Genomic DNA, 25237 nt, shown 5'->3' with positions numbered 1-25237 from the left:
AAACTATTTTCATGTTATCACAACTTCAGTAATGTACGATGTAAATTTCTCACTATATACCAATAAAAATAGAACTGATGGTTCAGCTAAGAAATAAATATTTCATAGAATCATAGAAGATTAGGGTTGGAAGAGACCTCAGGAGGTCATCTAGTCCAACCCCCTGCTCAAAGCAGGACCAACACCAACTAAATCATCCCAGCCAGGGCTTTGTCAAGCCGAGCCTTAAAAAGTTTTAAGTGTGAGAAAAGTGAGAAGATGGAAAGTTTACTTTGCCCCCTTTGCCTGAGTGATAAGAGAAGGAGCAGTGTTTCATCTAACTGGATTGTGGGGATGCCTGGAATTTTATTAGATAAAATGTGTTTTTATTATACTTAAAATAAGTAAGAATAGCAAATATTTCTGGGGTTTTTCCATGGTTTACCTGATGACTTCTCAGGGAGATTTTCTGTTTTTAGAGAACACACCATACAATCTTGACCTTTATCACAACATAGTTGATCACAGCATGATACCACTTCTATGTTATCTGACAAAATGTTTTATACATTGACATTTTTGTGCAGAATAGATAATTTTGAATTTCTCTTCTTATTTTTAATCAGGTGAGAAACCAATAAATAAAAACAAGCTGTTGACTTCAAGATTTTATAGTGAAAGTGAATTGGAGGAAACTGTGTTTGAGCTGATTGCTTCTAGTGACAACTCTGATACTTGGACCATGGAACAAAGAGAAAATATCAGTGATAAGAATAAAACAGAAGTCTTCACTGAGCCATCCTATGCTATAGACAAGTCTGATGAAATTGACTATGTTGATACTCTGTCTGGTGAACTTGCAGAGGGCATCAACTGCTCTGTTTCAGGCCAGGCATATTCCATAAATGTCTCAGAATTAAAGTTTCCAGATCAAAGCTTAGCTTGTTTCAGTTCATCACTAGATGCAGAACTTGAAACTTACAATAAAATAAGAGAGCAGATTTCCAAAGTGTATGAAGACAAAAGTGAAGCTGGTATGTTGGGAAAAGTCTGCAACAATATGCATTTCAGTTACAAGGAGAGTGATGTAGATGAAGACTCACAACTAGAGTATCACAGTGCTGAAGAGCAAGATTATTCTGGTCAGAATACCTCATATATGCCTTTTACGCAAATTAAAACTCCAAGGACACAAAATTCAGAATTTCTGGAGTTGGTAGAGCCACTTTATGAAGTTATATGTGATGGAGCCATAGGTGGGCAAAATCCTGTTAGCAAATTAGATGATGGTTCTTTTGCCTTGGATGGTGCTGTTGATGAGTTTTATAATAAAGCAGCTATACCAGAATTATCAAAAACATCTCAGGACTCCATATCACTGATAGATTACAAAGGCCTGAAATGTGAAACTCATGAAGAGGAACAAACTGAAGATACATACCATAGTATGCTTGCTGAAAATTCATTTGAAAGTGATACTGTTTTGAATAGAGAAAGGGCTTATCAAAAGTCACTCTCCATGAGCAGTTCAGAAAATCAACAAAAGATGGAGGCTGTTTCTTCTTGTGGTGTTGCACAGTCATCACAAATGGCTATAAAAAAGGTGTTTAAAATGAGAGATGGTCACAGCACTAACAGCATGTTACAGAAGCATGGAAATACTTGTGTATTACCATGGGAAAGATCTTCTGTGACATCCACACAGATTTCTATAAAAAATGCAGACAGTTCAATTTCTTGTAGTTGTGAAGAATCATTTTTGTCTGCATTTAATTCTGATTGTCATGATTGCAGCCAGAAAACTGTTGAAAGGAAACCAGATTTTTCTTTTGCACTCCCCAGAATTCCAATGAAAGATGGTCATTTGTCTTGTGTGGAAGTTACAGATAAGTATGCTGGTAATAGTACCAGACATCAAGTAGATTTTCCTAACTCAGAAATCAAGTGCCTCACATGCTTGAATAATGTTACAAGTAGTAATAAAGTTACAGTTAACCAGACTGTTGATGCAAGTTCTGATTTTAGGGCTTGTTTCACTACAAGCAGAGCTACTAGTGCTAATGCTTCTGTGGTATCTAAAGCAAACAACACAAAGTTAACAATGATGAACAAAATCAAGTCTGAAGAATGGCAGAGTGAGACCTGTAGAAGTATTGCCTGCAATACAGATTTGTCATGTGTAGGTGGCAGTATGGAGCAGATTGCCTCATGGTTTACTGAGACATGGGAAAATTGTATCTACAGTGAAATCCCAGCAACTGAATGGAATTCACAAATTAAGGTAATTTCAAGATCACTGAGCAACATGAAATAAACTCGGTTTTTAAAACAAAATAATTATATTTGTAACTCTTTCAATGTCAGTAAATGCAGATTGTGTAATTATTTTCTTTTAAATGATTATTGTTTCTAGGATCCTATGGAGTTGAAAAATAAATTGAGTGTCAGAGATTTAAGAGAAAATCCTGACAGGTATGTCATAAATTGTAAATATTTGTATTTCTGGATGCTCAGTGGTAAATGTAGAATTTACTTAATAGTTTTCAGGTTCTCTGAATAAGCAAATTAAGAATTCAACAAAAACATTATTTAGAATGCTTGCACTGAAGATTAACAGAGCCCACTGAGCTTCATATCATTTTTATGACAGCACTTTCTGCATAAAGATGACTAGAGTTGTAGTGCCATTTCCTCTTCTTAGTTAGGGATCAATATAACGTGAAAGCCACCATGCTTGATACTGCGCAGTACTGTATTTCCTATTTGGCTACTTGAAAGAAGGAATTAACTGATTCTAAGTTTCAAGTTTTCCTTCTAAAATGTAGTCAGAAATACTTTCTGAAAGTTATACAAATGTCAAGATAATACATACACAATAAATTAAGAAATATTCTGTCGCTTAATCAATTCAATAATATATTTTTCCTTTTAAAGAATGTTTCATCTTCGCAAAGAAATTGAGAAGAATTATTCATCAAACTGTTGTAGGATGATGCTGCAGAGAGCTGTAAAAGCAGAATTGCAGCTTCTAAGAACTCACTATTGGCTGTGTCATCAGCACTGCTGGAAGATTTACAGACTTGTTATGGAAGAAAGAGAATGTTTTAACAGGCATGCATTAATTTTATTTCTCTTGAATAAAACAGATATGTAATATTCTCAATAGGATAGAATTTAAGAAATCCAGCTTCTCGTTAATCTAAAGAGAGCAACAGCAAATGCTTTCCTAAAATCCATTTGCGCGACAACCAAATAAGTGTTACTTATTTGATAGTATCTTGTGAAATTAAAATATTCCAAATCTAATTAATATTAGTCACTGCTATGAAAAATACTGTATGCATTCTTGTACACATGTCGTTGTCATATATATTCAAATACACTCACTGGACCAGTTAATCAGTTCTGCTGAAGACATATTCTTAGGGTGTAATGCCAAAACATCAGAGTATTTTGACCCAATCAGAAGATGGTGGTGTTTGTCACAGAGCTCAAATTGCTAGTAATAATTGGCCTAATTCTTTATTTACTTTTGTCCCTGCAGTAATATTTTGTGTTTTGTTTAAGTACTGTTGGAAGGGCATTAGTTGCTGAATAGGACTGCTTTATTATAGGTGGAACAGGTAGTGATGCATATAGTTGAGATTGCCTGACACTTTCCATTATTACATCCTGTTTTCAGTTGCTTTTCACTTTGTCATACTTTAACCATTCAGCCTGAAATTTTCCATAATAGGTGTTTGCCTCAGGCTGTGCATGCGCTTTGAAAATTTCTGCTAAATCAGTTCACTTGTTTCCAAGAACAAAGTTACAGGAAAGTCTTTGCAGAGTGACTGAACATGCTCCCTTCCAGGAGCTGGCGTGGACACTGTAGCGCCAGGTACTGGCACTATGCTATCATTGTACCACTGCTGGTGCCCAGACAGCACAAAGGAGAAAGCAGCCTGATGCAAATCCCAGAGGGTGAGAGCTAGGGTAGGAACAGAGAGGCACAGGGGAAATAGAAGCCAAGTGAGACAGAGAAAGGAGCTGGAAGAATGAATAGGTGCAGATTCATACTGAGCAGTGGAGGGGGGTGGTTAGGGGAGAAGAAAAGAGGGAACATGGACAGGATCCCGAGGACAGTTAGGAGTGAAAGGGTCAGACAGGCTGGGAGTGAGGCTGGGACAGGGACAAAAGAGTTTATAACCACTAAATCATACTTCCTCTTCAGAACTTGGAATTGAACCCGTGATTCCTGAGCCTCACAGTCTTCTTGTGCTAGCAAATAGTTTTGCCCATTGGCAAAGTTTGTGTTTCATCCTCTGGTTTGCTGGTTTGTCCACGTAAAGGGTAACAGCCTGTTCCTACTAGTTACTTTGTAAGCTCAAACGATAAGAGTTCTGTGCAGTAGATTTAAAGCTCCCAGTCCTGTTGATGACCCATGTGAAGGTCAGTATGATTCTGCATGATGGAATATGATTTTTTAGTTTGCTTTGGAAAAAAAAATCGTAGGAAGTTGCATCCAAAGCCACTTCAGATTCCAGGTCGATAGACCATGAAAGAAAATAGAACATTATTCGGTTTTATCTTCAATTTATAATCTCTTAAACTAAATGCCCACCAGCCCGGAGGAATTCTTGGAGATTGTTTAAAGTGATTTAAGATCCATTTGTTATCTTTGAGGGAGGTATATTTCAATCTGCCTTTTAATACACTTACTGTGCACTGGGGAAACAAATTAGGTTCAACTGTCTCCAGTTGATCCCTTGGGTGGATCTTACACAGAAATAACTCTGGATTGGTGAGTATTAATGAAAAAACAAATTTACAAATAAGAAACAAATTGTCCTACTGTATTTTTTAAATTTATTTTTATTAAGATTTACTTTATTTAATTTAATTTAATAATTAAAAATAAGCATTCTTTCAAAGGGCAAAGTGAAGGAGTCCCATAACACTTTGATGCAAGAATCTATATAGAAAAAATAAATTCTTGTAAAAAAGGAAAGTCCACAAATAAAACTGCATTAGAGATCACAAAAGACCCAAGATGGTTTAAGCTAACATTTATTCAAAATAATAGATTTCTTTGTATGTGGTGGGGGAGGTGCAGGGACATGAAAAATCTTGAGGCACCATAAAATATTTTTGATAATTCTTGATGCAGTAATGTAACAGGAATGTCCTATTAGGTATTTGAAGTGCATTTTTATATTTTTTCAGGAATTTTAAAAGTGACATTGCCAAGACTGAACTAGGGTCGTCTTTGTTGTCTGTTTTTGAAGAACTGAATGCTAGGTATGAAAGCATGAGAGAAAAAATAGTCCTGGGTATACCATTGGATTCACTGCCCCCATTATCAGTAGAGTCAAAATTGCTCTCAATCTTTTCTTCTTATGTTCCTTCAAAGGTACAGTAGGGTTTTTTTTTAAAGTTATTCTTTGGCTTTAAGTAGGAATGTTTTTATTTAAAAATTAACAGAGTTCATTTGTTTTCTTGACAGTTAGTGAAAGACGACCTTCTTTATACGTAAGTAATTACAATATTTATTTATATATTCAGATTAAGTTATAGACCAGAAGTGAGCACAAAATAAATATTGTGAGTATTTTTGTTTTTTTGTGTAAGAACTTCACTTGTTACTTCAACTCCGTTTAGCTGAAAAAGCAGGTTGGCACTTTTGGCAGTGAGATTTTATTTGAGTGAGGTTTTACTCTGCAAAGTAATTGTATGCAAATGGTATTGTAGCTTTCTATGTTTGAATCCTCATGACCTTCAGTTCAGATTTTCTCAATTTACAAATAAAAAGGTGTATTTTCCCTACCATTCAACATTCAATTTCTATCTGGGATCTTAAATTCAAGCTGTGTTATTTCTGGCTTGCATATATTCACCAGTAATAAAGATTTTTCCATTCAACACATAGTTGACATTTCTGTTGTTAATGTGCAAGTCTGAAAGGAGTCCAGATCACTGTTCCATAGATGCGTTGTCTGCAGCGCTAATGGGTAACAAGCAAGGCTGTCAAGCGATTAAAAAAATCGCAATTAATCGCGTGATTAAAAAATTAATCACGCGATTAATTGCGCTGTTGAACAATAATAGAATTTAAAATTTTAAAAATATTTTTGGATATTTTCTACATTTTCAAAAGTATTGATTTCAATTACAACACAGAATCGAAAGTGTACAGTGCTCACTTTATATTTATTTTTGTTTGTTTTTTACAGTGCAAATATTTGTAAACAGTATTTTTCAATTCACCTAATACAAATACTGTAGTGCAATCTCTTTATCATGAAAGTTGAACTTACAAATGTAGAATTATGTACAAAAGAAACCTGCATACAAAAATAAAACAATGTAAAACTTTAGAGCCTACAAGCCCACTCAGTCCTACTTCTTGTTCAGCCAGTAGCTCAGATAAACCAGTTTGTTTACATTTGCAGAGATAATGCTGCCTGCTTCTTGTTTACAATGTTACTTGAAAGTGAGAACAGGTGTTTGCAAGGCACTGTTGTAGCCGGTGTCGCAAGATATTTACATAGATTCATAGATTCCAAGGCCAGAAGGGACCATTGTGATCATTGAGTCTGGCCTCCTGTATAGCCTAGGCCAGAGAACTTCCCCAAAATAATTCCCTTGGAACAAGCACAAATCTTTAAGAAATGAGAAGAAAAAAAAATCCAATCTTGATTAACAAACTGCCAGTGATGGAGAATCCACTATGACCCTGGGTGAATTGTTCTAATGGTTAATTACCATAAATACTTTCCTCCTGGCATGACCACCTGAAATTAAGGGATGGGTAGAGAAAACAGTCCACATTGATATGGTTTACACTCTTGTATTTGGTATCTATACATGCCAGATGCGCTAAAGATTCATATGTCCCTTGATGCTTCAGCCACCATTCCAGAGAACATGTGTTCATGCTGACAACGGGTTCTGCTTGGTAACGATCCAAAGCAGTGCGGATCAGTACATGTTCCTTTTCGTCATCTGAGCAGGGAAGTTAAGTTAAGCCACCCAACAGTGCATAGCGTTTATTCCCTCACACATAGTCACACACCATATCATTTCCACATCTGCCGTATATACCATAGTCCACATACCACAGCATTAATTCCTCCCCTACGTATATCAGCCTTCCAGTATGTGGTTTACCAAACTACTCCTAGAGCCATCCCTTGTGCACACCACCTTCACAACTACTGCCCTCTTCCTTTACTGTTAAGGTGAGGGAGGTAGCTTGATAAACAGGATGCAATAAGGCTGGCCTCTCAAGAGGAAAGAGATTTGAGAATAATGGGAGAAGGTGACCATTTTGAAAGAAATTCTGAATTATTTTGAAGGAGATTATTCTTCAGCCGCTGCTGAAAGATAAACTTTCATTTATAAAGAATAACAGCAACAGATTCTAAATATATATATTTTCAGAAAATCCACTGTATTAAATATACTCAAGATTGACCTCTCCGCTAATTTTTGTGTAAATAGTTTTCAAAGGAGATGTCGCTAATAATTGTCTGACTACAACAGATAAAGTTCAAAAGACCAGTTTCAAGTTTCTTATTTAAAATTATTAAAAGAAATCAAGAACAACAAAAATTGTCAGAAACTAATGAAAAATTATGAAAAATGTTTCAGTACTTCAGTGAAGATTAAAAAATTCTGTTTTTCATCTGAACAGACCCCATGAACAAGCAGCTCCAGGAACTGCACTTATATTTGTTGTCTCTCTAGAAACAAAGGGCTAGTGTTACATATATGGTGTTCTTGTCATATCTGCACGCCAACACAAAGCTGGTACAATAGATCTAAAAGTATAGAGTCTGGCAGTTGCCCTGTAAGCATCATTAAAAGTTCCTGAGTAACATTCGGTTAAAGTGAGCCCATTAAATTAAGAGTAATTTTATTCGTGCTGTCTCTAACATGGAACCAGCAAATGTTTCTGTATTACTTTTTTTGGTTACACAAGCAGTGTCATGTTATGTCACTCAGAAGCTTTTGGAATATGGTGTGATGTAATGGAACTGGCTGTAGTTTGTTTTTTAGCTCATGGATAACATACAAATCTGCAATAGTGCAGCTTATCAATTTTCTATCTTTAAACAAATATTATGACAATGTAGATAATTTTCCAGTTTTCTTTTGTCAGTATTTTAAAAACATGTATGTTTAAATACTGTATCATAAAAGAATGCCGCAGTAGAATAATAAATGCTTGCCATATTATGACCTCATATAAGTAGGACAAAGGGAAAAGAGAAATAAAACTTCCAGTATTACTGTTTAATTGCAAAATTATTTGTCTTGTGAGAAAAAATTTAAAAATCAAGCAAATCATATCTCATAGCTACTTTTAAACTTTCTCTGAATCATGTTAAATGTAGTCAGACTGAGTAACATGAAATATATTCTTAAAATGAAAAATATAGCTGCAGATAAGCAACTTAAAGAATTGCTGGTTACATCAAAATGTATACAAAATATTTGCATAAGAGGGATAGTGATTCTATTAATAAAAGTAGGTAAGACAGTAAGGTAGTATTACAGTGGATGACTGAAAGGCCTCTAAAATGTTTCCTGGAATTGATATTTTTCTTTTAGTATGTATCACATTACCAAATAATTGATTTTAACTTCCAAACAGCTGTTTTTCTAGAAATCTTAATTAAATTAAATGGTAGAATATTCCTAGCAATAGGGACAAACTGTACTTTTTTTTCTTTCTCTGTTAATATCTAGTATGTTTATAGACTCTTCAAATATACAATTATTGTTCTCTCTCTAAAATTCTGTATTAAAACATTAAACTTTTAGTATCTTTTACACTGGATATGTTGATGTTTATATATTATTTTTTCCTCGTCTTCAATCTACTAACAGTTGGTAGAGACCATCCATTTTGAAAATTACACTGAATAACAGGAGACTATATTAAAATTTATAATCTACAGTAACTCCTCACTTAACGTCCTCCTGCTTAACGTTGTTTCAAAGTTACATCACTGCTCAGTTAGGGAATATGCTCATTTAAAGTTGTGCAATGCTCCCTTATAAAGTCATTTGGCTTCCTGCTCTGTCCACTGCTTGTAAGATTCTGTGGAAGAGCAGCGACTTTACAAGGGAGCATTGCACAAGTTCCGCTTCTCTGCCTCCTCCCCCTCCCTCCCAGCACTTTCCCCACTGCCAAACAGCTGTTTGGTGACACTTAAGACTTTCTGAGAGGGAGGGGGAGGAGCGAGGAAGCACTACCTCTCCACTCCTCCCCCTCCCTCCCAGGAAGTCCTAAGTATCGCCAAACAGCTGATTGATGGCCCTTAGGACTTTAGGGAGCGGGGGGAAGGTGCAGGGACGTGGCATGCTCCGGAGAGGAGGTGGACTGGGGGTGGGAAGAGGCAGGCCTGGAGCATCCCCCAGCAAAGTTGGCGCCTGTTCTTCTCCAGGGAAGCTGCTGCTGCTGCTGTGAAGGTGCTTCCTAGCATCCTTACCTGCAGCAGGCTGTGTCTGTGTGGGGTAAGCCAGGGGCACTTCCGAACCACAGTACAGTACTGTACAATATATAATGCCTTTTGCCCCCCAAAAATGTCCTTAGAACCTAACCCCCTCCATTTACATTAAATCTTATGGGAAAATTAGATTAGTTTAACATCGTTTCACTTAAAGTCGCATTTTTCAGGAACATAACGACAATGTTAAGTGAGGAGTTACTGTATTTTCAAAAGTTGCATGTTATTTTTTAGTTCTAGTTCTGCGGCAGAAAAATCAGGCTTAGAAATGTCAAAACATCAAGAGAGTGAAATTTCTTCCAGCCTGAAAAGAACACCACCTTTAGTGAGTTTCCTGAACATTTACTTTGGAACCTTCTTATAAGATAATAATATTTTTAAATCCTATTCTTTATGCAGACATATTTTTAGAACAGTATATAAAATATAATTTTGATCTTTACACTGCATCCAAGAATTGGCATTTCTTAGCATATATCTGAGTGCTAACAATAGGATGCAATGCAACTGATATTACCAAGGGATTATAATACTGCTTTCAAAATGTAAAATGATTGAGATCTTGAACAAAGATTAGTGGGCAAAAGTTTTTCTATAGCTAATTAGCGCATCTATAGTGTGAAACTTGGAAAAATATTAAATTATGCATTTTAAGCAAAAAAAAAAGTATTGTTACTCAACAAATAACTAATGCAAGCCTATTTATAGGTCACTCCTCAAATGTGTTTAACTGACAACAGGCAGAATAAGCAATATCCTTCCTACAAGAACTTTGAAATAAAATATGAGGCTCAAGATATAGAAAGGGGTAAGTTAGATATATCTAATTCAAGATTTGACAGTAAAGTTCAGAAGGAACAGCACAATGTATTTGTTATTTGTATTGTGAATTTGTAAAAACCCAAAACCTTTGAATAAAATATCCACATTGATACTCTACTGCCCTTTCTCTAAGGGGTCATTTAATGTTAAATCAACTACACATTGCAGTTTCAGATATACAATCTGTGGGTAATGTAACAAAGAAATGGAAACATGCACAAGTATGTTTTCTATGTAGCTGCAAACCACAGTATCTTGAATAATGTTATGTAGAAGCCTTAGAAGAATGATTCACTTTAAGTATAGTGTAACAGGGAAAATGGTGACAGGGAAAAGCCATGTATTTTACCTACCTGTTAATGTTCTTGTCAGTATATTACTACAATTAAATTATTTTCTCTATGTACTGGAGAATGATTGTAGTTAGGGCTCTCAAGTGATTAAAAAAAAAGAATCAATATTAATCACACTGTTAAACAATAATAGAATACTATTTATATAAATTTTTTTGGATGTTTTCCACTTTTTCAAATATATTGATTTTAATTACAACACAGAATACAAAGTGTACAGTGCTCACTTTCTATTTATTTTTTGTTACAAATATTTGCACCGTAAAAATAAAAGAAATAGTATTTTTCAATTCACTCAATCTCTTTATCATGAAAGTTGAACTTACAAATGTAGAATTATGTACCAAAAAACTGCATTCAAAAATAAAAAAATGTAAAACTTTAGCGCCTACAAACTCACTCAGTCCTATTTCTTGTTCGGCCAATCACCCAGACAAATAAGGTTGTTTACATTTGCAGGAGATAATGCTGCCCACATCTTGTTCACAATGTCACCTGAAAGTGAAAACAGATGTTCGCGTGGCACTATTGTAACTGGCGTCACAAGATATTTACATGCCAGATGCTGTAAAGATTTATATGTCCCTTGATGCTTCAACCACCATTCCAGAGGGCATGCGTCCATGCTGATGATGGGTTGTGCTTGATAACAATCCAAAGTAGTGCGGACCAATGCATGTTCATTTTCATCATCTTAGTGAGATGCCACAAGCAGAATGTTGATTTTCTTTTTTGGTGGTTCGGGTTCTGTAGTTTCCGCATTGGAGTATTGCTCTTTTAAGACTTCTGAAAGGATGCTCCACACCTTGTCCCTCTCAGATTTTGGAAGGCACTTCAGATTCTTAAACCTTGGGTCGAGTGCTGTAGCTATCTTTAGAAATCTCACATTGGTACCTTTTTTGTATTTTGTCAAATCTGCAGTGAAAGTGTTCATATAATGAACAACATGTGCTGAGTCATCATCCAAGACTACTATAACACGAAATATATGGCAGAATGCAGGAAAAACAGAGTAGGAGACATACAATTCTCCCCCAAAGAGTTCAATCATAAGTTTAATTAATGCATTATTTTTTAACGAGCGTCATCAGCATGAAAGTATGTCTTCTGGAATGGTGGCCAAAGCATGAAGGGGCATACCAATGTTTAGCATATCTGGCACATAAATACCTTGCAATGCCAGCTACAAAAGTGCCATGTGAACATCTGTTCTCACTTTCAGGTGACAGTGTAAATAAGAAGTGGGCAGCATTATCTGCCTTAAATGTAAACAAACTTGTTTGTCTTAGCAATTGGCTGAACAAGAAGTAGGACTGAGTGGACTTGCAGGCTAAGTTTTGCATTGTTTTGTTTTTGAGTGCAGTTATGTAACAAAAAACTCCTATGTTTGTAAGTTGCGCTTTCACAATAAAGAGATTACAGTGCGGTACTTGTATGAGATGAATTGAAAAATACTGTTTGTTTTATCATTTTTACACTGCAAATATTTGCAAATATATAAAGTAGGCAGTGTACACTTTGTATTCTGTGTTGTAATTAAAATCAATATATTTGAAAAAGTGGAAAACATCCAAAAATATTTAAATAACTGATAGATACTCTATTATTGTTTAATGGTGTGATTAATCATGATTATTTTTTTAATCTCTTGTCAGCCCTAAACATAACCAATATTTTTAATATCTTCCTTTATTTTGAAAAAGAAACTAACATGATGCGCATGTTACACAAAAATTTTTCCTCTATCTTATGGATTAAACTGAGACAGAAAAGTGATATCACTTGCCTGAGAAGATATGAGTCAGTGGCAGAGTCAGGATTAGTGCCCTAATTCTCAGCCTTGTGCTCATTTCTGCAGGCAACTCTGCATTCTCAATATCATTGCTTGAATTTTAGTACAGACACTCCCCAACTTACACAAGCGTTCTATTTCTGAACGCCTTGTGTAAGTCGAATTTTGTGTAAGTCAGGAACATATACCCAACAGTTACACGCACAAAAAAAAAACGTTTACAGAACCTTTTCCGTAAGTGCGGATTTGCGTAAATCAGGTTTGCGTAACCCGGGGAGTGTCTGTATATGCTTTAACTGTCTTGCAGACTGCAGAAAAAATCAAGAAATAAATGAAGACTGGTTTGATGCTAAAGAAAACTTTACAGTCACTGATTTTTCAGTAGCACTTCAAGGGAATGAAAAACAAGAAAATCTACAGAAGGTCATTAGTACAACAGGTGAGTTGAGCACTCTATTGGTTTAGTTAAGAATGGCATTAGTGTTGCTTTATTGAACATTGCTTGTCCTCTGAAGCATCAGCTGGATTTTCAAGTGCTACTTTTTCATATTTTTTTAGTACTATTCTCTTTCCTTGTTTGCAATGAGTTTCCTATAAAGAATTTCTTCTAGCTTTTGTGTGAAATTTACCACGTTGGCCAAGATTTTCAAATGTGTATGTCATCAAACACAGAGCTGGAAATATTCCTCTTTAATTTTTTCTAATACACCTCTGCTCCGATATAACTAAACCCGATATAACACGAATTCGGATATAATGCAGTAAAGCAGCGCTCCGGGGGAGGCTGTGCATGCCAGCGGATCAAAGCAAGTTCAACATAACGCAGTTTCACCTATAACGCGGTAAGATTTTTTGGCTCCCGAGGACAGCATTATAATTGGGGTAGAGATGTACTGACTTTCTTCAGAGATAATTAGGACAGATTCATGCTCTTGAGATTGTGCCCCTGTATGGGGGCATGGTTGGAACTGCTCAGATTAAGTATAGTAAAAAAATAAAGCTTGTTGGTTCCATAAGAGGAGGAGAGGCATGTTATACCTATAGGTGCTGTCTTCCTCTCTACTTGGGGAGTGCCCGACCCCCCCTTTGCCCCAGGCCCTGCCCGCACTCCACCACTTCTTCCAAGCCCCCACCTCACCTCTTCCCACTCCCCGCCTATCTCCTCTCCTGCCCCCAAGCCTCCATCACGCCTCTTCCCTGCCTCTTTCCACCCCCTCCCCCAAGCATGCCCTGTCCCTGCTCGTCCCCCTCCCAGGGCCTCCTGCATGCCGCGGAACAGCTGATCGTGATGGGTAAGAGGTGCTGGGAGGGAGGGGGAGCAGTTGATCAGTGGGGCCACTGGCAGCAAGCTGGGGAGCTTGGCTGCCAGCGGCTGCTAAGTACCTACTAATTTTTTTCTGTGGGCGCTCCAGCCCTGGAGCACTCACGGAAGTTGGCACCTGTGGTTACACCCTTCATGCAGTGGAATGTGGGAACCCTTTAGTGTTCCAACCAGTAGTACCTTTCTGATTGTGGTCAGTGAAGAACTCCCCGAGTCACTGCAACCAACTTTCTTGCTCCCTAGCTCCATATTGTTGCCTCTCCACTACTTAATTCTTACAGAAAATATCTTTTAATAGCACTTCAAACCTAGTGTGCCCTATTTGATGTTTAGCACATTTTTTACAGCTCAAATTGGAGTCCCTGCATCAATGTCACCTGCATCAGTGCTCTTAGTATGTTCTTTCCTTTGGAAAGGACTGTGCATTCTCTGCTCCTGTGATTTCTGACTTTGAGCAATTAGGTGCTGAAGAAAGTATGTAAAGTCTCTTTTGGCTTCTTAGCCTCTTCTTGTAACTCTAGTGAGAAGCCAGCCTGGAAGACCTTGAAAGTTTCAGCTTCAGGTGCTCCTGAGTGGCAGGTTCCAGTTGAATATCAAGACCTGAATCACACTGACATCACTGCCCAGCCATTTCAGTGTATGCCAGAAGTGGTTTGCAGAGGGGCACCTAGTGGACTATACCCTGTTAGCTGAAACCAACAATAATCTCTGGGTTCCTGAGACCCAGTGGTAGCTGGAGGAGGAAAGGATCAGCTTGCTCCTGCCCCCTGTACCTGCTGCCACCGTTCCCCTTGTCCTCCACCCTCATAGCTACCCACATGGGGCTTTGCTCCAGGGTAGAACCATCAGCACTTTAAGGGACTCTGGAACTGACATCACAGTCCCTTGATGTGGCGCTGCCCAGAATATGAGTGTTGTGCAGGTGAGTGCTGGGAAAGTGGAAGGAGTGTCCTTCCCCATTCTACTGTAGAGCACCAGTCTCTCCGACACCTATCACTCAGCAGCAACAGCAATCTCACAAGCCACAAAATTCCATCAGCAGCAGAAGCTTTTCATCTCACCCCATTAATGTGACCAGCTCCCAGTATCCATTTTTTAAATGCATAACACTCACAAAAACCCTCCAAATCTTAAAAATTTTCTGTGGCCCAGTCCTATGCATGTTCAGTGGATCGCAGAATGTTGTGACTCAAGATGATTTTTGGCCACATTGTGTTTTGCAACCCAAAAAAGATTGAGATACTCTGATTTAACAGTATGGGTCTCAAAGCTGCATTTTGATACCATTGGAATATCTAGCTACACTTTATGCATAGTTGCTGAAGCACATCGAAACTTTGAAGACCTTAATTGCATACCTGGACAGTGTTTGATACAAGCCCCGTCTCTAGAAAGACGTTACGCCGTCAGAGCTCTAAGCTTTTCCTGCGCAAGAACGGATCACTAGAATCCCAATTTGTGACTAGCTCTGACTTTGAGTCTTGGAAAGGAACCTATTGGTTAGAATTAAGGAAATTGGTTAGACAAATACAATTTCAAATTAAAACCCATACTCTGTTTTTAGAATCAATTTACCAGATCTTGTTGAAGTAAATGAAAAAATGTTTCTGGTCTTCATGCTCTCCTTTACAAATTTTTGAATATGTATTTTTCTATGTAGTGTTTTAAGGCAATTATTTGAAAACAAATGCAATTTCACCCTTTTCCCTGTTGTACCATGAGTAGGGCTCTACCAAATTCACGACCATGAAAAACACGTTATGGACCATGAACTTTGGTCTCCTGCCATGAAATCTGGTCTTTTGTGTGCTTTTACCCTATACTCTACAGATTTCACTGGGGAGACCAGCGTTTCTCAAACTGGGGGTCTTGACACAAAAGGGATTTGGAGGGGGGTTGTGTTATTGCCATCCTTACTTCTGCGCTGCAGCCTTCAGAGCTGGGCAGCTGTAGAGTGGCAGCTCCTGACTGTGGGCCCCACTCTGCAGGCAGCAGTGCAGAAGTAAGAGTGGCAATACCATACCATGCCATTTTACTTCTACGCTGCTGCTGGCGGCAGCTCTACCTTCAGAGCCGAGTTCCTGGCCAGCAGTCACCGCTCTCCAGCAGCCCAGCTATGCAGGCAGCGCCACCACCTACAGCAGCGCAGAAGTAAGGGTAGCAGTACCGCAACCCCCCTATAATAATCTTTGTGACACTCCCACAGCTCCTTTCACTCTGAAATTTCATATTGAAATAGATGAAATCATGAAATTTATGATTTTTTAAATCCTATGACCATGAAATTGACCAAAATGGACCATGAATTTGGTACGGCCCTAGTTATGAAACACATTTTCTCCATTCAATCACTTTGATTTTTTTAGCGATACCATTTTCCTATTACATATTTTCTGCTTTTTTTCTACAATTAATTTATTGTAGATTGAATTGAATAAGGAATAGCACATTAATATTTTTTCTTGTTTATTTCTGTACTACCAGAAATAAAGATGGTGGAGAATACAAAAAGTGAGCCAAATAAGCATTATTTTATTCATGTTGGTGGCTTAAGTCCTTCAGTATCAGAGGTAAAATAGCCTTTCTTTTAATAATAATAATATTAATACCTTGTTTATGTAGTAAATTACTTTCATGCTGTACTTCACATCCTAATCTGTTGCAGGTTGATCTAAGGTCTCATTTCCAGAAGTATCAGGTTTTGGAGGTTTCAATATGTGAGTTTTCTACTAACTACAGGTACATTCATATTAATATAAATTTTATTTGTATTACATTTGTTACTGACAAAATAAGTGGCACTTAGGAAAGGGTTGTTTTAATACTTTGTAAGTTACTTTAGTGTCAGTGGAGTTTTAATTATATCAATACATTTTCTACGGGTTATATTTTAGATGTTCACTGGCAGGGTCTGAGTTCTAGAAACAGTTGAAATGTTACTGGAAAATACCAATTATAAAATGTTGTCTTTGCTGGATTAAAATATTGTAGTAGAGAGCTGCACCATAATCAGAAGCATTTGTAGATTTGGTATCATCCACAGATAGAAGCTGGTTAAATTGTATATTAAATTGTATTTTTTCTTAGTTCTTGCACATGTTTTTAAATTTTAGGTATGCATCTCTGAGTTTTAAACAAGCTAGTAAAGCAAAATTGGCTGTGGAAGAAATGAATGGAAAAGAAATAAAAGGAAAAGCAGTAAATGTTCATCCTGTAAAAACTGCAGGAGAATATATCTTTCCAGCTTCTCAAAAAGTTTCCAGACCACTTCACTATGAAAACCAAACCACTGATAATTTGGAAGAAAATATTCAAGTCAGAACTACCTGCTCTGTCCCAGACTCTTTGAAAGTGCCTTCCACCACCTCAACCTCTTTGAAAGTGCTTTCCCCTCCCTCAGTTTCTTCAGCAGTGCCTGCCCCTATCCTGGCCTCTTCAAAAGTACTCAGCTCTGATTTACAACCACTTAAACATGAATCAGGACACCTTTTATTCTCAATTGATCAACAGGTAAATTATTCTTCCTGGGACAGGTTACGATGAGTTTTTAGAGTTAATTCTTACTTTGTACTTAGCATATTTTGCAGTAGTGTTGGCTTGTGCAAAGTGCTCAAAAATCAGTATTTGTTGCATATTGTAGAAGGGACATAGCTCTTCATCTTCTCCTCCCTAATGTTGACATCTCCACCTTTATTTCTTTAGTGATGTAAGCTCATCAAGTAACTATATCTGTACATTTCACCACTGGAATAACTATGATTTTATATTGTTTTTTCTTTTAGATTTAAAAGTTTTCACTTTTAATAAGGTTGTATAAGTGTAATGGATTGTGATTTATTAAGGTACAAGAAAGATTTTTGTGTTTGCCAGAAGAGTGGAAGGGAAAACTTCTGTTTAAATTGTATCCTAAATTATATGATGAATTCATTTTCAGATTTTCTTCATCCACTGATTTTATCCAATAACAAGCTTTGAGGTTGTGATTATTTTTTTAAAAAACAACAACCCTGAAAACTTATTCTACTTTGATTTAATATGAAAATGACTATTCCTAGGGTAACCTAGATTTTGCCTAATTTAACATGGTTACACATGAAAAAACATAAAAATGGTAACCAAAATAAGAATATTTTTAATTTTAAGATATATACAGTAGTTAGTTGCATTGTAACATGATCAGTTTTGATCCTGATACACATACCTATAAATATTTTACTTTTGAACTAAACCTGTAATTGCTCCAATAGCTTGAAAAATGGTACATAACAGAAGTGATGATCTTTTGTAAAATATAATAAGCAATCCATAGAATACTTAACACATTCTATGTTCAGTTGTTTTAATTTGCATCTAGACTATAAGAGAGAATCCTCTACAGATAAAACCTGTTCAGTTCTCTCCTAATCCATCTGCTACCTTTATACCTCCTAACACATTGAACTTGAGCAGCTTTACCAAATTGATGAAGAAACTAAAAGAACTGCATCCCAAGGCTAGTAGGTAAGAATATCTGATTTTTCTCTCCTTATTTATGAATCTAATATTCAAGATACAGATGCCCCCCCCCCCACCGAGGTTACGCAAATCCGCACTTATGGAAAAAGTTCCAGAAGCTAGAAATAGGAGTGTGGAGTTTGGGGGTTGTTTGTTGTTTTTGTTTTGTTTTGTTTTTTGTTTTGTTTTGCATAATTGTCGGGTATATGTTTCCGACTTATGCAAAATTCGAGTTACACAAGCGTCTGTAGTTAAATGAAATGATAAATGTGGAATTAGTGAAAACATATTTATATAACGTCACTCGGTTAAAGACAATCTCATTTCTGTCTCACTTGTTTAGAGATAAAATTGTGGATGCTTTGCTGGAGGTCAGAACAAATAATAAAGGTTTCCTAAGTGGCTTGTCTATTAATGCTATTGTGGAAATGGCTTCCTTTGTTCTGAGGAAATCTGCATCCATATGTGAGGAAAAAGTAGCATAAACAGGTGAGCCATTCTAGTGCAGAAAGAAAAATACTTTGAAATAGAAAATGTATTGTTTGTATGGCTGTATAATGTAGCTATATGTATAGCATAGTAAATAACTCTTTGTGCTTCGAGTACCACACATGCGCTTCATTGCCAGTGGGGAGTGCACTGAAAGAACTGACACTGAAGAAGAATTAACTTGTTTTGGAATAGTTGTGTGATGATCACTTACAGTTTTTAATGTTTACCAAGTTAAATTACTAACTCTATCAGATATAAATCTCACTGTGTAAAATTTGGCGTACTTGGGATGATATTATCCAAATTGTTTCAGAATTTCTGCTGATTTCACAACAGAAAGGTTAAATCTCTATTAACATTACTGTACGTATAGATGGTGCTGCAGTTACAAAAATTTTCCAGACAAAAGTGACATCTAGTGGCCTGTTCTTTTAACAGAAATCCAAATAGATAGTCCAGAGAATATATACTAGACCCAGTTTTGTATTAAAAGTTGACAGTCCAGGTTTTGTTAAAGATGAGGATTGGATAGGTGATTTGTCAATCTTGGTCTTTTGGGGAGGAGGCGGGATTTATTCGATGGGATTCTATGGGTTGTTTTTTTTTAAGGAACTCTGATTGATCCTTCTTTCTGCAGCCCTGCATCTCCCACAGTTCTTGACATCTGGGCTGCTCTGTTCACTTTGCAGCTCACAGAGGCCGATCAATTTTTTGGCACTTCCAGTCTGGCTGCTGCTTCTTTGCTCCCACTCCAGGCCAACTTTTCTCCTTCTGAAGCAGAATGTGGGTGGCTGTTTTAGTGCTCCTGCCTTCTCATCTGCCTAATGGCGGGAGGTCGTCAAAATCTGGGAAAGTGGTGAGCAGTGATCTCCATCCTAGCCCCTCTTCTCTTGCCTTAGTTAGTTTTTTGGCTGGGTATTTGAATGCTCCCACTCCAGAGCCTTCACTGCAGTGCCTCCCTGTTGGTTCCTCTGCACCTTCCAGGTATGGCAGAGCAGCTTAAAAAGCACTGAATGAAAAGACAAATAATATCCATCTGTGAGACAGCCACCCCAAGATCGTCAGTTAGTTGTGTCCAGTCTTCCATTGTTAACTTTGTTAGGTCTCAGGGCTGAGTCAGACAGGCATGTAAAATCCCCTACCCACCAGAACATCCCTGGCTCTAATGTATATGGGAAGTTGGACCAGGAGTTAATAGCGGAGCAGGGCAAGGCTCCAAGGACGAGGACTCCAGTCAACTGACTTGGGATAAATCCCAAGGGGTCCTTGGAAAACAGAGGATAGACTTGCAGGGTCACAAATCCCCCAAGTCCTAAAATGTGTCCTAAGCGCCATGGGAAAAGAAGCGGGGCTCATAAACACCCTTGGCCCACTCCCATTTGGCCAGGAGGGCTCTGGAAGTATTTTCCCTCACCATTCTCTGAGGTAATGGGATCCATCAGGCAAGGACTCAGAAAGAAATCTTGTCAGAGGACTTCAGATCCTCTGCATGACTAGCTGCAAAAGGCCTCACCAAAGTGCAAGAGAGCTCATATGCTAAGTGAGCTAAAAAAGTGAAAAAGCAAAGCAAAAAAGGAAAGAGAAAGCATAAGAGATCTGGGAAATAGAAGCCCTCTGACTCCTCTTCCCCCTCCTCCACAGAGAATAGTGAATTGTTGGACTCTGACACTGATCAAGACCAGGAAAAGACTCAGCAAAAGTTTGTTCCTCCTGAGAAATTCAAGGCCATGTGCAAAAAGGTTGTATCCACTGTTCAGATTCAGCCGAAACAGAACCTTGTGAGTAAGCCTATAAGAAAATTTCTCTTCCTGAAATGCCCCCCTAAGGCACGATTCCCCTACATTCCTCCTTCAGGGAAGTAATCAGGGATGAATGAGACAAGTCAAGCAAGGGCAAACGTACTAACAAAAATGATCTTAGATTCGACAGGATCCAGCAATGAAAGATCCAGCTTACTGAGAGACAGAAAGTTGGTGCTCCCTTAGGGTTCCTGGCAAAAGATATGGTTATCCCCTCAGAAGGGGAGTTCTAGATAATACTTAGTCCTGCCTGGAGTACAGGGGACTCTACTAGATGGCATCTCGAGGTCCCTTCAAGGTCTGTGATTCTATGATTCTATTCTAAGGATCCCACGGTTAGAAAAATGGAGGCCACTCTCAAAAAAGACTGAGGCCTCCTCAGCCTCCAACAGGGCATCCCTAGAGGCTGCTTGATTTGTGAGAGCATCTCTCTCCTAGCTGGAAGATCTCAGAGCTCTCAAGGATAGAGATCACCCTGACTTCAGCTCTATTTCGAAGAAAGTGTCCCGAGCAGCAGCATTGCTGGCACCTCAATGGCTGTGATGAGATTCTCAGCCAAAGCCAGGATCTCCAGCTCAGTGACCAGGTACTACCTATGGCTCTGTCCCTGGAAGGCATATAGCCACTCTAAACTGGTGCTGTTCTCCAGATTTATGGGAGTCCTGCTTTTTGGGGAGAAGCTAGGCAAAGTTGTGGCAGACAGTGCTGCAAAATCTGAACAGTCTCTCCCAATGCCACACCATGCATTTAAGAGAGAGTACAGACAGGCCTTCAGACAATGATGTTCCAGATGGAGACCCTAACCTCTGCGGTGTCATCCCTGTTCCAGAGTACTTTCTGACTTCAGGGGATCTGGTGAATGCATACCTCCATATCCTGATCAGACCATGCTATTGCAGGTTCCTACAGTTTGCGTATGGTAGGGAGCATTATCATTATCTGATGCTCTTATGGTCTATCCTGGTCCCCCTTGGTCTTTACAAAGATCTTGGTTTTGCGGTCATAAGCAGACTTGTTACGGGGCACCTTGTTGGACAATATCTTAATCACAGCTCCATCCCTGACAACAGGACAAAGAGCCATGTCCCTGACTTTAAACCTCCTGCTGGCACCCAGCTTTACTGTCAATATCGAGAAAAGCTCCTGAGTTCCATCCACCAAAATAACCTGCTTGAGAGTGGACATAGACACCTCGATAGCAAGGATACCCATGTCTGAAAAGGTTCCGGAAAATTCAGGACCGTCTTGTATTGTTTCAGAGCTGCAAGAACCCTACCATAGCACTTAACCTTCAACAGTTAGGCCATATGCACATAGTTTTGTGCATATGGATCACTCCATCGATATAGTCAAACATCAGGCACCTTCAGGTCTTCATCCTGAAAGTATGGGACCACTGCCTGGAATGCATGAAGGATCAAATAAAGGTTCTGGTGCAGGTGATAGACTCCTTGAAATGGGGGTGACCCCAGGGCAGTGTCAGCAAGAGCATGTTGCTTTCCTGTTCCGCATAACTGATTCCAGCCTGAAGGTCTGGGGAACACACAGCTCAGGGCACCTGGAAGAAAGGACTCAGCATAGACATTCTAGAACTAAGAGCAGTCATGCTTGTGCTATGAAGATTACAGTCCAGCTTAGAGGGGAACTACATCCTTAGATAGTCAAACAGCGTGATCACAGTCACATGTATAAACAACCAAAGAGGAAAAATAATCCCTGTGTTACACACCAAAGCAATGGAAATCATGAAGTGAGCAGAAAATTCTTCTCCATCAGGGCAGTTCACACACAGGGAGACCTGAACCAGAAGGGGTGGAGTGGCTCAGCAGGTGCAAGGTGAACAACTCTGTCATGCCTGAATCAGGAAGCCTTTGAATTGATCATTGAATAATTCAGCCTCTGCTCATGTGATCTGTTTGCAAACCACATGAACACCAAGAGACCAAGATACTTCACCAAGGAGATCAACATAGGAACATAGATGCCTTATTGCACAGATAGTAGCAAAGTCTCCTCTGGTAATTAGTACAATGGGTCAATGATAGGATATTGTTAGCCTTTTTCCAGAGGGTATGGCTGGAGAGTCTTGCCTGCATGCTCGGGGTTCAGCTGACCGCCATATTTGGGGTCGGGAAGGAATTTTCCTCCAGGGTAGATTGGCAGTGGCCCTGGAGGTTTTTCGCCTTCCTCCGAAGCATGGGGCAGGGGTCGCTTGCTTAAGGAGTGGGTGGATCGGCTTATGTGGCCTGCATCTTGCAGGAGGTCAGACTAGATGATCATAATGGTCCCTTCTGATCTTGAATTCTATGATTCTATGAGTTAAGGAAGTTGATCCAAAAAATAAAACTGGAGCAGTGATACTGATACTTCTCCTTGTCTGAGGAGACCTAATAGCACTGAAATTAGGATCACCACTACAGCTCCCAGAGAGACAAAACATCCTCTCACAAGGTTGTCTTCATCTGTACCCAAACTGGTTGTATCTAGCAGCGTGACTATTGAAAGTGAAGCACTAGTTTCATTGGACCTTTCCTCGAGAGTCATCAGGACACCTTCCTTCCAGAAGAGCATCGAATTTGAAAGCATACTCCTCTCTCTCTACTGAAGGCGCTGATACTGTGGGTGCTCAGCACCCACTGGCACCATGAATTAGCTCCTCCACCTCAGTGCCTCCTGCCCGCCGGAGGACCCCGCTGATCAGCAGCTCCCCCTCCCTCCCAGTGCCTCCCACCCACCGCGATCAGCTGTCCAGCAGCATGCAGGAGGCACTGGGGGAGAGGGGGAGGAGCGGAGGCAGGAAGAGGCAGGGGTGGGGGGTTGGGGTGGAGTTGGGGGTGGGGCCTGGTGCCACCCCTAAGGGAACTCACAAAATCAGCGCCTCTGGTCTGGACCAAGTTCTGCAGGTGGTACCAGGAACACGAGACAAATCCCAGAAATCCAGGAATTCTGGCTAACTTGGGTTTTCTCCAAAAGGGTTTTGACAAAGGTTTCCAACCCAGTACCAGTGCATGCTGGATGTCTACCCTTAGTGGATTGATATTCAAAGGATCTACAAGTTCATTGGCAGAGAACCCCCAGGTAGCCAGATTCCTTAGGACAGTCTGATTAGGCAAGCTAGTGATCAGGCCTTTTTTTCTCAAATGGAACCTCCCAGTTGTACTGAGGGCCCTGATAAACCACCCTTCAAGCCACTAATGTCTGTGTCAGCATTTTTTGTCCATCAAGACTTTCTTCATGAAGTGAGTGTCAGAACTGGCAACCCTTTCTATGCAGGAGCCTTACTTCTTGCTTCATGAGGATAAAGTGGTGATCAGGATTCCAGAATCATTTATTCCAAAGGTGAACTCTTCTTTCCATGCATCCCAAGGGGTGATTCTCCTTTCCTTTTGACTAAGGCCGCAGCATCCTATCAAGGAAATTTGGCACATCTTAGATGTTAGAAAGGCTCTGAAAATCTACATCAAACGTACAGGGTCTATGAAGAAAATGGGGTGCCCTACTTGTATCTTTCTACATGAAATGCCAAGAACTCAGACCATCCAACTTCTTTCTCACTAGTGTATTAAACTATGCATTGCAGAACGGAAGTGTACAAAGCATCAGAGAGTCTGGCTCCAGCAGGGGTCAGGTTACACTACACTGCAAGTGATCTCTCATGACCTTATGGGCAGAAAGAGCTAGTGCATCCATACTGGAAACTTGTAAGGTGGCTACCTGATCAACTGCTACTACCTTTATCAAACACTACAAGGTGGACTTCCTGTCCTTGGCCTTGGCATCCTGTGGCAGGAAGGTACTGCAAGCAGTATCCCGGATATGATTTTGCACTTTGAGCAAATGTAAATAGGAATGGATACTGTTTTTCTAGTCCTCTGACCTTATCCTTTACTCTCCCTACATCTCTTCACTGCTCTCTACTTCCCAGACACCAAAAATTGTGGGAGATGCAGGGCTGCAGAATGGAAAATTTCTTATAATTCCCTTTCTGCTAGCAGCATCTCCCATACTTATACCCACACTAAATGGCTCAAGGGCCAGAAGGTCAGGCGCTGAGAGGGATCTTTACCATGACACTGTATTTTCTGTTTTGGTCCACTGTATATAATAGGCAGTTAAGTATTTCATACTAATACTGTTATACATGTTTTTGCAGCTTTGGAATAACTCATCTGGCCATAAGCAGGAGCAAAGGGAGTGTGGCCAGAGCGCAGCTCCAAAAAGTTGATCTGCCTCTGTGAACTGCAAAGTGAGTAGAGCAGCCCAGATGTCAAAAATTGTGGGAGATGCTGCTAGCAGAAAGGAAATGATTGGTAAGAAATGCTCCCTGATTCCAGGTACATGCTCTGCCTAGGTCGTCTCCTGCATGATCATAGGGAGCAGGCGTGCTGGGACAGCAGTGGCTGCTCTAGAAAGCTGCAGCAACCATAAGAAGACTAGAGGGTGACAAGCAGAGAAAGGTGCACTCTGTGTCCCCTTCCCCCACCCTCTAAAATATAGGCTGCAGCTTAGAGAAGGAACACTCTGCAGGAGGAAGACAGCAAGAAGCCTGGGAAGAAAACGGGGGGTTGGGAAGGAGCTCTTGTGATATCTTTCATTGGAAATGGGGTTAGCCCTGGAAACAGTGGCACTGACCTCCCTACTGCTGATGCTGCAGAGCTGCCAGTGGCCCCAGTGAACTTCCCCCATGC

General features: G+C 39.3%; 1 protein-coding gene across 5 annotated transcripts in view; it reads left to right on the top strand.

Annotated features, from left to right (window-relative positions):
- RBM44 (RNA binding motif protein 44) overlaps window positions 1-25237 on the top strand; it is a 41082-nt gene that overhangs the window by 13209 nt on the left and 2636 nt on the right. For 3 of the 5 annotated variants that reach the window (XM_045031869.1, XM_045031867.1, XM_045031865.1), the window contains 14 exons: window positions 606-2260; window positions 2393-2451; window positions 2914-3090; window positions 5185-5371; window positions 5465-5490; window positions 9711-9801; window positions 10185-10284; window positions 12751-12882; window positions 16249-16334; window positions 16430-16503; window positions 16878-17274; window positions 18119-18264; window positions 18602-18747; window positions 24703-24859. In XM_045031869.1, the coding sequence (XP_044887804.1) occupies window positions 722-2260; window positions 2393-2451; window positions 2914-3090; window positions 5185-5371; window positions 5465-5490; window positions 9711-9801; window positions 10185-10284; window positions 12751-12882; window positions 16249-16334; window positions 16430-16503; window positions 16878-17274; window positions 18119-18264; window positions 18602-18743 (3156 nt within the window). In that variant the 5' untranslated portion in view covers window positions 606-721 and the 3' untranslated portion in view covers window positions 18744-18747; window positions 24703-24859. The remainder of the gene's footprint in view (window positions 1-605; window positions 2261-2392; window positions 2452-2913; window positions 3091-5184; window positions 5372-5464; window positions 5491-9710; window positions 9802-10184; window positions 10285-12750; window positions 12883-16248; window positions 16335-16429; window positions 16504-16877; window positions 17275-18118; window positions 18265-18601; window positions 18748-24702; window positions 24860-25237) is intronic. The other 2 variants (XM_045031870.1, XM_045031866.1) reach the window with 2 other exon arrangements.

Source organism: Mauremys mutica, chromosome 10 (assembly GCF_020497125.1).
Source record: "Mauremys mutica isolate MM-2020 ecotype Southern chromosome 10, ASM2049712v1, whole genome shotgun sequence".
NCBI lineage: Eukaryota > Metazoa > Chordata > Testudines > Geoemydidae > Mauremys > Mauremys mutica.
The sequence above is the reverse complement of the archived record's forward strand: the minus strand, read 5'-3'. Positions and strand labels throughout refer to the sequence as shown.